The sequence below is a fragment of the Pinus tabuliformis genome, chromosome 1_1 (genome assembly GCF_031772625.1).
Source record: "Pinus tabuliformis cultivar Carrire ecotype Pingquan chromosome 1_1, CPIR1, whole genome shotgun sequence".
NCBI classification, from domain to species: domain Eukaryota; kingdom Viridiplantae; phylum Streptophyta; class Pinopsida; order Pinales; family Pinaceae; genus Pinus; species Pinus tabuliformis.
In genome coordinates, this window is record NC_142297.1 from 589746639 (window position 1) to 589760040 (window position 13402).

A 13402-nucleotide genomic window follows, 5' to 3' on the forward strand; every position below is an offset into this window, starting at 1 on the left:
GAATTAGACAAATTGATGTTTATTGCATAGTGTAGAGTATCGACTCAGACAAGAGCAAGATTCAGCTGGCTAGCCTACGCCTTGGAGGCACTACCTTGGTTTGGTGGGAAGGCAGGACCTAAGTTGACATGAAGAGACATGGTAAGACTACTTCTGTCTGGAGTGAATTTGTTTCTGCAATCAAAAAGAAGTTCTATCCACTGGCCTACATGTAGAAAGCCATGATGAGCTAGCAAACTCTTCGACATTTGAAAGGGAAAAGTGTACAAGGTTACGCCCAAGAATTTAGGAAGAGAGCATTGATTCTAGGAATCTCATTAGACTCACCTGAGACCTTGTTGAAATACATCGGTGGTCTACACAGCTACATGAGGCACACTATCCTCATGTTTAATCCCACTAGTATAGATGAGGTATTTGTTCAAGCTACACATCTAGAAGCTAGAGGAAAGAATGGAAACCCAGAAGTTGGGGGATCATCCCAACCCACTGCAAGCAAGAATAATGAGAAAAGAAAATAGAAATGTAAAGCAAGGAAGGCCAATACTGCACAGAAAAGCAAGTCTTCATGCACTCACTGTAAGAAGGATGGGCATAATGATGAGCACTGTTGAATTCTGCATCCGAAGCTGAGACCTAAGAAGTTCAAGGGTAAGAAGAAGAAGAATGTTGTAGATATTCAGAAAGATTTGGGGTTAGACTCAGAAGATGAAACAACCATTGCAGCCACATGTATAAAAGGTAAGAATTCTGAAGCATCGTCCAGTAATTCTGCGCAATCTACTATTGATGAAGAAAATGAGAGAAAAAGACATGAGATTTTCCGTATTTGAGTTATTTCCAAACATCAAAAGATTGATACTTTGTTTGATAGTGGCACACAAGTAAATTTAATTTCTGAAGCAATTGTAAAGAAATTGGGATCACTGACTACACCTCACAAGAAATCGTACCCATTAGGATGGTTAAGTGATAAAGCACAACTACAAGTGACTAGACAATGCAAACTCAAGTTTTCTTTTGGGTTAGCATTTGTAGATGAGGTTGAGTTAGACACAATTCCTTTGGATATATGTGAAATTGTTTTAGGAAGTCCTTACTTGTATGACAGAAAGGCTATTTTCTATAGAGTTGAGAACAAGTATCTACTCGTTAAATATGGAATCGAATACTTTGTAAGAGCTCATAAGCTCAAGAATAATTACACTCTCATAAACTCAGGGAAGATGAAACGAATGATAAATTCATGCAAACAATTTTTACTAATGGTTGTAAAGGAAAAGAAACCTGATAAAACCAATGTATTTGAGGGTTGTGATGCTAAACAACAAGTTGATTTAGAAAAAGTTGTTTCAGAGTATGATATCTTGTTTCAAGAACCTAAAGGTCTGCCACCCATGAAATAGTGCATGAAATTAATTTGCAGCAAGATGCTCCATTGCCTAACATTGGAATGTATAGGTTGTCCACTTTAGAGAATGCATAAATCAAGAAGTAGGTGTAGGAGTTGCTCAAGAAGGGGTTCATCAGACTTGGCACATCACCATGTGGATCTCCAATCGTTTTGGTGAGAAAGAAAGATGGCTCGTGGAGAATGTGCATTGATTACCGAGCACTGAATAAGATACCAATCAAAAATCGTTATCCCCTTCCTTGCATAGATGATCTTTTAGATCAATTGAAAGAAACTATTTATTTTTCCAAGTTAGACTTGCATAGTGGATGTCATCAGCTCAGAGTTGCAGAACAAGATGCATGGAAGACTACTTTCAAAACAAAGCAGAGATTGTATGACTGGCTGGTTATGCCTTTTGGCTTAACTAATGCTCTTACTACTTTCATGACAATAATGAATGATGTACTCAGACCTTTTCTTGATGATTTTGTTATTGTGTATCTGGATGACATTCTGATATTTAGAAAAACATGAGAAGAACACTTAAAGCATGTTAAGTAGACACTAGATGTTTTGAAAAGAGAAAAACTTTATGTTAAACTCTCAAAATGTGAATTTGGAAAAACATCTTTGAATTATTTGGGACATATAGTAGGGGGTAGTGAATTGAAGATAGATCCCTCTAAGGTGGTAGTCATTGTAAACTGGCTTAAACCCAAATCTACTACAGAAGTTAGGAGCTTCTTAGGAGCAGCACAATATTGGAGAAAGTTCATTTCTAACTTTTTCCTAATTGCAGCGCCCTTACATGCTTTAACAGGATTGAACAAGGTGTTTTAGTGGGGAGGCAAACAACAGAAAGCCTTCGACACCTTGAAAGAAAAGATTAGTATAGCACCAATACTATCATTGCCTGATCTTCAAAGAACATTTTAGATCCAAACGGATGCCAGTGACTATGCCATGGGAGTAGTGTTGACACAACATGGTAAACCCATATGTTATCATTCCGAGTCATTTAATTCTAGAGTAGCTAACTATCCTACATATGACAAAGAATTGTATGCATTAGTACAGAGTGTGAAAAAGTGGAAACATTACTTAATGGGCAAAGAGACAGTAATACATACTAATCATCAACCACTTCAATATCTACACTCCCAAACTAAGTTGCAGCAATCAAGACACTATAGATGGATGGGTTTTCTACAACAATTTCATTTAGTCATCAGATATAAAAATGGCATACACAATAAAGTTGCAGATATGTTATCTAGACCCATTATAAATGCATCTACTATACTTAAGCATAATTTTGTGTTACGTGATAGCTACATTGAACAATATTCTCAAGATATAGATTTCAAGGATGTATATGCAACTTTAAGTCAAGGAAAATGAGTAGAATAATTGGATTACATGTAAAGGACCGACTAATGTATCAATGTGGGAAGTTATGCATTCCAGAAACTGAAAGAGTAAAGATATTCGAGAAGCACACACTTCTCTAATATCAGGTCACTTTGGGGTAAGTAAAACAGTTGCACAGCTGCAAAGATTTTGTTATTGGCCAAAAATGAACAAGACAATTTCTAGATATGTAAGAGGGTGTACTATGTGTGCTAAAAGCAAGCCCAACAATAGAAAACTAGGCTTGTACACTCCATTACTAGTTCCTTCTCATCCTTGGGAAAGTGTTTCCATGGACTTTGTTGGAGGACTGCCTAAATCTAGGAAAGGTTATGATTATGTGTATGTTGTTATGGATAGGTTTAGCAAAATGTGTATTTTGATACCTTGTAATAAATAGATTACAGATGAACAAACTGCAAAACTATTCTTTTAGCATGTACTGGTTCATTTTGGATTACCCACTTCCATTATATTTGATCGAGACACCCGATTTGTGGGAAATTTTTGGTCGACAAAGGGTACCTACTCTTGATAGTCACTTTGCTCAACTACCTGCAGTCAATGCATAATCTGATAGTACCATCTTTCTTCCTTACAAACAATACCATGCACCCCATGGTGATACATTTGGCCTAATGTATCCCTTGTCCAAAATTTCTTTCAATTGCAACTTCAACTCAACCAACTCAAATGTGCTCATCTTTTGAGGTGCTTTTGATGCTAGAGCTACCCCTGGCATTAACTCAATAGAAATTTATACCTCCCTGTGAAGTGGCAACTCTGTAATGTCCTCAGTAAATACATCCTTGAACTATTGTAAAACTAGGTACTTTCTCAACACATCCATATCCCCAACTTCCTTACCCTTATCACTCGAAATGTGCACTGCGAATAACTTACACCCTTTCCTATGGCTACGCTTTTCTTGCATAGTTGTCACGATCCTAACTGATGTGGTTTTCTTCTTGCCCTGCAAGACTCTTGGTTCCCCATTGTCATCAACACACTCAATGGCATTGTCATAACAATCTACCTTGGTTTTATGAAGATACAACTAATCCATTCCCAACAACATACTATATTATCCCAACGGTAATACATTTAGATGTATTGCAGTAGACATACCATTCAAATCAAATGCACAAGCTCTCACCCAATGATGAACTCGCTTCTTTGTACTTGTTGCCAATTGCACTAACCAAGACTCTGCATGCAAGTCCTTACTCAAACCACACTTATGCACCAAGTTAGGACTAACATTGCTATAATTAGATCCAGGGTCAATCAAAATAGAAATAAATTGATCGCAAATCTTACGGTCCATCTCAAGGTTAGATGCATGTTTTTCTGCCTACCTTTTGTCAATTGTTGTATAAGTATGTGAAATACTCTGAACAACAACCCCAATAGTTTCTACCTCTTGTGCATTGTATATCTTAGGCCTACCACCCTAATTTTGTGGACAATATATCTTAATTTGTTCCTTGCTACATGTCATATACTCCAATCGACCATTGCCCTCACCTATATGCTTTTGCTGCTGTGACTCGTGTCAAGATCTAGCTGCATTAAACTTATTTTGTGGTGCCAAATTCTCTTTCTCATCTACATGCGGCAACCTTTTCCTCTTAGGCTACGATTTATCTTTAACTTTGTCTTTTCCCTTCCATCCTTGCTAAGATTCATTCTTACGATTTGATTGCTCATAGCAATGCTTCAATTTCCTAATAAATTCCTCAAGTGACCGAGGCTCATCATACTCTATCCGATCTCTAAATGCTAATGGAAAATCACTAACAAATCACTGAACTTTAGCCTTCTCATCAACAAAATACGATACATACCTCAGTAGCTCCAAAAACTTGGTCATTTACTCTTCATTTGTCATTGATCCCATCTTTAGCTCATATAATTCTTTGGCCTTACTTTCGTAGTACCTCTCTGACAAGTACTTCTTCCTGAAAAGCCTCTTGAACTCCCACCAACTCAATTCTTCTGTCATGATGTCTCTAACCTGCTTAACATCTTCCCACCAGATGTTTGTTTTACCTTTCTAGCTGAAGATCGCTTCTCTGGCCTTCATGTTATCTTTGTACTCATGAAACTCAAAGAATTTGTTCATCCCAATTATCCAAGCCTTTGCATCTTCCAACTTCTTCACATATTCATCCAAATTAGGTGGTTTTTCTTTCTTAAATTCATCTAGTAAATATCCCCTATCATTCCTCTTATAAGGATGATAACGATGACGATCAAGATGTTTATCAAAACCAGAACTAGAATAGTACATGTACTCATTGCCCCTTCTATCTAGAGTGTCCAATAATCTTCCATCTCTCACTGTATCAAATCTATCTGACCTGCATCTACCAGAAGATCTACTACTTTATGCCCCTTTAGTTCTATCCTCATGTCCATGGATGATCTGAAGTAACCCTTATCACTGCAAGTCTAACAAAATTTGAAGAAGTATAGCATTAACCTATGTTTGTTTCCTCTGTGCTTGTATGATCTAGTCATTATCTTCCTTACAACTCCTTATCTCTTCCTTCAAGCTTCTTAGTGTATCTTCCAAATCATAAGTGTGCTCCACACCAAGTTGCTCATCTGATGCATAGGGAGATTCTATGTAGTCTACCACCTTGCTAGCCATTTGATCTTTTTCCTACAATGCATAATATGTCAAATAAACCAAATCACAATAAATCAACGCACCTTAGCATAATTTGGGGAGGATACCTCGTCTATTAAATCAAAAAATCAGTATGATACATGTATAACATAATCATAACATCATATAGTTGTATAAAAAGTAAGTGCATTAACACATAAATATCATTCTAGCTAGGGTCCAGTCATCAATGCAAGGCCATATCAACAATGCAGGTTATGACCTCATGCATGACAACAACCATTACTCCATTGTACACATTGCCACATGCAACCATAAACATGCATAAGCAATGCATAATCAACTACACATATGCATAAGTCCATTTAGTCGAGCATAAGCGATCAATTCTTGTAATCAACCTACAAGGCTGACACATGTAATCAAAACATTTAAGAATGCACCTGACATATAAGGATGTAAGTAGGTGACATACAATCAACATGTAAGAGACATCTAACAATATGTAACCAGTCATATACTCATGACGATGCATTCCACAAAACAAATCATCAAATTCTCCATGACAACCTTACTTCGACCATAATCAATCATCAAGAAAATATACCAAGCACATGGAATGCAAGTGTAAGAGACACACATGCAACGGGCATGCATGCATGACCAACGCACACCGCTCATCTAGTCTGAGGGGTGAACCATGCTCTGATACCACTCTGTAACACCCCCCTCCCACATTTACCCAAGTAACTAGCCAATTGGGGTAAACATGAGACGAGAGGCTACTATGATTGGATTCGACCTCCTATGTGACTTTAAGGAAGTGGATTCAATGAAAACATCACACATAGTCATCCAACATCAGCTTTAGAATCCTCAGGAAACAAGTCATCCACTTAGATAGGTTGTCACTGGGTCCCACTACTGTTATGGACATCTTAGGCCTCAGGCGCTCCCATGCTATGGGAAAAAGTGTGTCCAGAAACCCAATGTCGCTCACACAGGCTTTCCTGCCAGCGACTAGAGACTAAAATTATCAGTTTTGTGCCAGTGACCCTGGGATTTAAGCCACTTTTTTAGGCCCAAAGCCCAAGTCATTACCCAAAATGGAGTGATAGCTTAAAATCATTAAAAGTACAGGAAAACAATGATGCTAAAGAAAAAAGTTGAACAAGACCTTAACCAAACCCCTACTAGCTGTGATAGAAATTTTGCCAAACATATCATTAACATGTAACCTACAGGTGTAAACAACATAATTAAGTGTATGGATCACATACTTATATGAGAATCGCTATGAACCATTGTTCCCTCATGTCATTTGCTAAATTATCATCTATTAGGCCTTAGAAACATTATCCATTCATTTCCAAGTAAAACCATGTTGAGAGCCATACATAGCTAATGTCATAAAACATACATATACCCAACATAATAGGGACAAAAATATCATAAACATATCAACCATAGAATCCACATATACATCAGTACATTTACACATGAAAATCAAGGGAGTGAATTTCTCATTAATGAATGCAATAAACCAACCGAAGATGGGACTACCACGATCCACCCGACCATAGAATGGTTGAGCCAAATCTCTCTTCAACCATTCACCCCCATGCCATATTCCAAGCATGAATATGGGAATACAACCAGGACATATTGAGGCTAAACTATCTCACCCTCATCAATAGAAACCCGGTTTTACTGTAATGCATTTCGTATCACTAGGCCAGCACAATGAACACATCATAATAGCTTTTACTGTGAACTCCACCTGGTCACTAGGCGAAACAAGCATGGATGCCACCGGATTTATCCACCTAGACCGTGAGGAATTTTCTTGTCTCCTAGTGTCTCAAGCTTTACCGCAATCCAAACCCGAATTGCTAGGCCCTAAACAGAGACCCACTCTCTAGGCTTTACCGCATATCCAAAACCCAAGATTACTAGGCCCAACAGAGAGCAAACCACTCTTGGCTTTATCGTATATCTTGCCATTCACTGGAAAGGATTCCTAGACCCACAGACGCAACATAATCCTGGCTTTATCGCAACCCACAGTCTAGCTTAGGGGTCACTAGGCCAGTGGATTTACTGTGATCCACAGTCTAGTTCAAGGACCACTAGGCCATGTGCTCTATCATTTGGAGATCCACCCCACTCAACTTCAAATCCATCCAGTAAACTAGCTCAACCAAAACATGAGAACCCCATCACACCATGGCTATTCGGAAATGGCAAGGCTAGGCTGAAAAACACTATTACACCTGACAAAACCCATGCCATGATAGAAAAGAACCACATGCAATGTCATGCATGCCAAGCCTAGCAAGGAAAATACACATGCAAGTCGATACCTACAATGACGCATGTTGTAGCTGCTTGATCCTGCCTTTCACTACTTAATCTTTGCTTCCTCTTGCCTCATTTTCCTTTCTTGCTCCAATGCCAAAATTGCTCCAAGAAAATTCTAAGTGTCCAAGAGTGAGAGAAAGAGAGAGAGAGAGAGAATAATGAGAGCGCTCCAAAACTCAACTGACAAAAAGTTACCAACTGATTCTCATAAGCCTTTTTATGAATGAGCCCTTTATTTTCTTCATTTTCCATTATTTTGCTTCAATTTCCCCCTCACATGCAACATGTGACCTTTCACCTCCCTTTTATCCTAATTTCCGTTATTTTCATAAATAAATGTGCTAAAATTCCATTTTACCTTTCCAAATCCTTAGCCATTGCCTTTTCCAATATCCTTAGCCATAAACAATCAAATGAACACCCACTAGGATGCCTTGCCCAACATTCAACTTGGAATAAGTGTCTCATCAACCATTTTTATTATTTTTTCTTTTATTAACTTTTATTACATGGAATTTTCACCATGACTGTTACATCTACAAAGTGGATCACCAAACCAATACAAGACATTAAAGGCTTCTCAAGTTCCCAAAAAATTCTAGGAGAATTTTCAAAGTGGAGCACCAACCCAATTGAAGACGTTGGAGGCATGTCAAGATCTAGACTAAGTCTGGGAGCATATATAGAGTGGAGCACATGCCCAAGTCAAGACGTTGAAGACATTGGAGATGTTGGAGGCCTGTCAGTTTCTAGACTAAGTTTGGGATCGTCTACAGAGTGGATGACATGCCCAAGTAAAGAATTCGAAGGCCCATCAGGTTCCCCACGAAGTCATTGCATGTTTTTTTATAGTTGAAGTTGTCTTGTAGTTTATTTGTTCTAGATATAAGGTACACATTGGAAGTTATATGGTTATGGCCATATCCAATTCAAATCATTTGTGCTTATATGCATGGTTACATGTCAAATGCCAACATGGAGCACATTGCATTGAATATGCCTTCAAACTTTTTAATTTTGAATATTGTCTAAAGCCTTTTCACCAACTTTGGGGTCATTTTTTTTCTGTTGAAGGTGTTCTTCAAATAAGCACTATAAGCCTCTTTATATTAAATTCGAAGTACTCACTTCAAATAAGACCAATGACCTTTGTTTTTTAGGAGCTTATTCCCTTATTTAATCCAATTGAGTGATACATTGAAATCAAGTGATATAATTTTTCAAAGTAGGTTTGATGGCTTGTTCCATCTTTCAAAATGGCCTGATCACATCTTCAAAGAGGCCCAATGTAGAGGGCCAAATTTTCAAAAGCATCTAACGAGGGATCTTTCACAATGGCTTGGCGTTCCATTTCCTCCATCATGAGGATATTTATAAAGCACCTAATACATAATCTTTTGAAATGATGTGATGGCTTATTTCCTTGCATTTTGTAGATCTTTAGAAAATGGCCAATGGATGATTTTTCAAAATGGCCTCATAGTCCTTTTCTTCACATCTCTTTCGGAAGTGTTTGATGGACAATGTTTCAAATGACCTAGTGACCTTTCATTAAGGGAATTTTGAGGTCTAAAATGGAACTCCTAAGAAAAATATACAACCAAAACAAAATTTATAGCAACCAATAGGATTCAATATAATGATGTCAACCATGGGGGATGATTCACCATTTTTGGAGTAAAAAATAATAAAATAATAAAACTATTTTTTTCAACTTATCCCCCTAAGGTTTTTCTCAAATTTTGAGCGGGAGTACTCGTTGGATGCAAAATTTAATTCCTCATCCAAGTAATACCCAAGTTGCATACTTTTGATGGGCCTTGCTACACGAAAAATGAGAAATACATGAACAATTGTGATTGCAATCACTTTTTTAATGTATTTCTCATTTTTCGTGTAGCAAAGTCCATCGAAAGGATGGAACATGGGTACTCCTTGAATGAGGAATCAAATTATGCATCCAATGAGTGTTTCTCCTCTAAATTTGAGTAAACCCCTAGGATATAAGTCAAAAATACGAGTTGAAAAAATAGTTTTTTTCTTTTTTCTCTCTAAAATTTGATGTTGTAATCTAATATTATTTTATTAATTCTACTATTATTTTATAATTTCTTTAGGAGATCCATTTTAGACCTCAAAATTCCCATAATGTTCCTTACATTAGGTTGATCTTTCAAATATCCTTAAAGGAATTATTTTAAAATAGCTCAATGACCTATTTCCTTCCATTAGGCAAATATTTCGAAAGTGCCCAATTAGTGATCCTTAAAAACAACCCAATGACCTATTTCTTTTCTGTCCAAAAGAACTTTTGTACAAAATTTTAATTAAAACATTTAAAGAAAAAAACTTTATATAATATTCTAAAGTTTTTTATATTATTTATGCTCAAGATAGATTAATAATGAAAAATATAAATATACATTAAAAAATTTATAAATTAAAAAAAAATTAAAATTAAAATAAAACTTAAAGTACATAAATTGTAATTCACCAATAAAGAAATTCTATAGAAATATATGTTTAAAAGAAAATTAATTTAAACATTTTAAATAGAAAAATAAATATCCATATCCAAAGCTTTTGATTTTATGTCTTTATACATTTGATAAATGTATATATTAAAATGGAAATAATTGAGAGCTTCAAAGTTTGAAAATTAAAATATAAATATAATTTTTTATTTAAATTTTTTAAAATAATAAAGAGTTTAGAGTTATAGATAAAGAGTTAAAAATATATTGTTTAATATTTTTAGTTAAATTTATTAATATGTAATTGAAAAAATATTAAAATTTAGATAAATAAATTATGAGCTGGATTTTTATTATTAGATGGATTTTTAATAATAAATTTATTTTTTTATAATTAAATATCTATCTAATAAATTTCTAAATATAATAATACTCATAAATTTTAATGTAATTTTTTGTTTAAATTAAATATAATTTAACTTAACAGAATCAATATTCCTTATGGGTAAAAAAATTCGAATGTTAATTTACATTTAATTTTTTCATTAAATTTTACCAGGTTAATTTAATAACTTAAAATAATGATATTTTGTAACCTTAGAATGTGAATTTGATTAATACAAAAAAATTCCAATAAAATCACTTATCAGATTTTATGTCGACGTTTGAACCATCTTAACATTAATAAATGAAATATTTGAAAACAATCTTCTACATCATATAATTGAGCAGCTTTCTTCAAAACAATCTTCTACATCATATAATTGAGCAGCTTTCTTCACTCCCAGGGTCTGCTTGCCGTTCTGATAGTTCGCGTAATCTTAGTTACTCGAATACTCCAAAGGAATCTGAACCGTAAATCCAACCGTACAAGTGAAGACTTTGGAGGCCCGACAGGTTCCCCACTGAGTCTGGAAGCATCTTCAGATCGCGGCACTGGGTCAAGTCAAGACGTTGGAGGTCCGTCAGGTTTCCCAAGCCTCTGCAGACTGCGGCACCAGTTCAAGTTAAGACTTTGGAGGCCCGACAGGTTCCTGTTCCTCCTTACCTAGAGCATCATAGCTGGTTCTAAGTGTGCTCCGTATATCTCCGTATATCTGCAATGGTTTTGCGCAATTGCGCATTCCAAAGCCTCAAATCGTCTTTTCCACGAAGAAGCGCCCCATGCTCTTTAAGCGACAGGGGCAAACCATTGCAGACATTCAAAAACTTCTCAACAACTTTTTCAAATCCTACAACAGGACGGGGTTGACCGAAGGCATGCAAGCAAAAGAGCTCTTGCGATTGCTCTGGATTGATGCCTTCCAGTGTGTAAATGGATGACTCATCAATACCGGAGCTTCTAAGCACATCCTTGTAACGAGATGTAATTAAAATTAAGCTACCTACATCAATACTATCTATAAGTGGTGCACATAATGCATTCAGATGATGAATATTATCAATATCATCTAAAATGATAAGAGACCGTTGAGAATCTCTTTTGAGCCTCTCTTTGAGCATCGCTGTGCCTTCAGCGACGCTATTTATTTGTGCATCGAATTTAATCAGCTCCTTAAGAAGGCTACTCTGCAGGGAAGGTAAATATCCGGATCTGACATCAAATAAGAAGCAAGATCGACTGTAATTTGATCTCTTTATCTCTCGGTTGTAGAATTCTTTAGCCAGGGTAGTTTTCCCGACTCCGCCAAAACCTACAATTCCCAAAATTGTAGCCTTCTCGCTTTGCCGCTGCAGTGACAATGTTCTGTCCACATCTTTTATTTTTTCGTCGAGGCCAGTAGGAAATCTGGCGACGTCGAGAAGCGGTTTGCGAGCCTTTTTCACAACTTGTTGGACGACCTCCTGGACTAGCCGCGACTCTTCCCTGAACAATATTCAAATCACAGTTAATCGACTAACGAGAAATATCTACATAAATACTGTGTGATATACTTATGAAGCCAGCAAAGTACAAAACTCAAATAATAGGGAGAGTTGGAGGGTCTTACTTGTCCTTCAGCTCAAAACCGACTATATCTGCCACAGTAGAAAGAGTCTTCCTCCATTTTTCTATGGTCTTGGGGCCGTGTCGTGGTTCGAGCTCGCGTTCGAGCTCGCGAAGATGTTGACCATATTTGCCGCGCGTCCACCGAACATCTGCGGGCTCGACTTTGTAGAAGACCGGAATTATTGTGGACTCCGACTCCAACATCTGTACGAGTTCATCGAGACACAATCTAGATTGAGCATAATTTGGAGAGAATATCGCAACATGAACAGTGGCTGTTCGAATAGCCCCTTCGATTTGGGCATCCAACTTCTCTCCTCTTTGCAGTTCAAAAACTGATAATCCGAGTTTTTTTAGGCGATCGTAGATATCGGTAGCGAGTCCTTCCTTAACATCAGGACCGTGGTGATTTAGAAACACTTGATACACATAGCTGTTGGTATTGCCCTGGGAGGTGGATGGGGAGGATGTTCTGTCACTGGCGGGGGTAAAGTTAACGTTTGCCATTGGATACAGAATAACAGAAAAGTAAGATCGAAGATATTTTGCAGGGATCGAGAAAGTGTGGCGAGACTCTGGAGGGCAAGCAACTTACCAACTGCGCCTTTGCTATTCTTGTGTGTGTATCAACACCCCAATGTTTGGGCACACGATTGAAAACAAAACAGCTGTGGAATGTGGTTGATTACTGAGCTTCTCATTTCCTTGAGCAAACCAAGTGGCGATATATATTGAAGTTATATGGTAATCTGAACGGTGGAATTTGGAAGCATGAAGTTTCGGGCCAATTTTCCCTTCATTCCGTCACAGCAAGCATCAAGTTTCCTGGCAATTTCCCCTTCGTCGTGTCACAGCATTATTGACCATTGCCATCCATCAGTTCCTTGCTTTACCAAAGATTTGATTTCTTCAGTTGGAGCGGGACCCAATCGTTTATGCAAACCAGCTTGCATCCACCAACCCATGATATGATTCTTTGTGATGAGACGTTAAGTCTACGACCAAAACAGGTGGCATCCACCGACATAAAAAACAAGTGCGTGGTAATTTCGAGGTGTAGCCATTCCGCATTTTACGCGTTTCCCCGTCGACCAAATGCTTTGGATACACCATTCATCTCTTTTGACTGCGACGAC

General features: G+C 37.1%; 1 protein-coding gene across 1 annotated transcript; it reads right to left on the reverse strand.

Annotated features, from left to right (window-relative positions):
- Positions 1-10973: 10973 nt before the first annotated feature.
- LOC149214635 (disease resistance protein RPV1-like) lies at positions 10974-13088 on the reverse strand. Its single transcript, XM_089390938.1, has 2 exons — positions 12268-13088; positions 10974-12143 (listed from the first exon to the last, which is right to left on the reverse strand). Exons 1-2 carry the CDS (start codon positions 12771-12773, stop codon positions 11345-11347), a joined length of 1305 nt encoding a protein of 434 aa, XP_089247064.1. The 5' UTR covers positions 12774-13088; the 3' UTR covers positions 10974-11344.
- Positions 13089-13402: the final 314 nt, after the last annotated feature.

What these genes read in the sequence shown, in the direction of transcription:
- LOC149214635 (XM_089390938.1), bottom strand. Translation starts at nt 12,773, where the DNA reads ATGGCAAACGTTAACTTTACCCCCGCCAGTGACAGAACATCCTCCCCA. An exon ending in GGTTTTGAGCTGAAGGACAA is followed by an intron (nt 12,144 to 12,267) that starts GTAAGACCCTCC and finishes AATATTGTTCAG; the next exon opens with GGAAGAGTCGCGGCTAGTCC.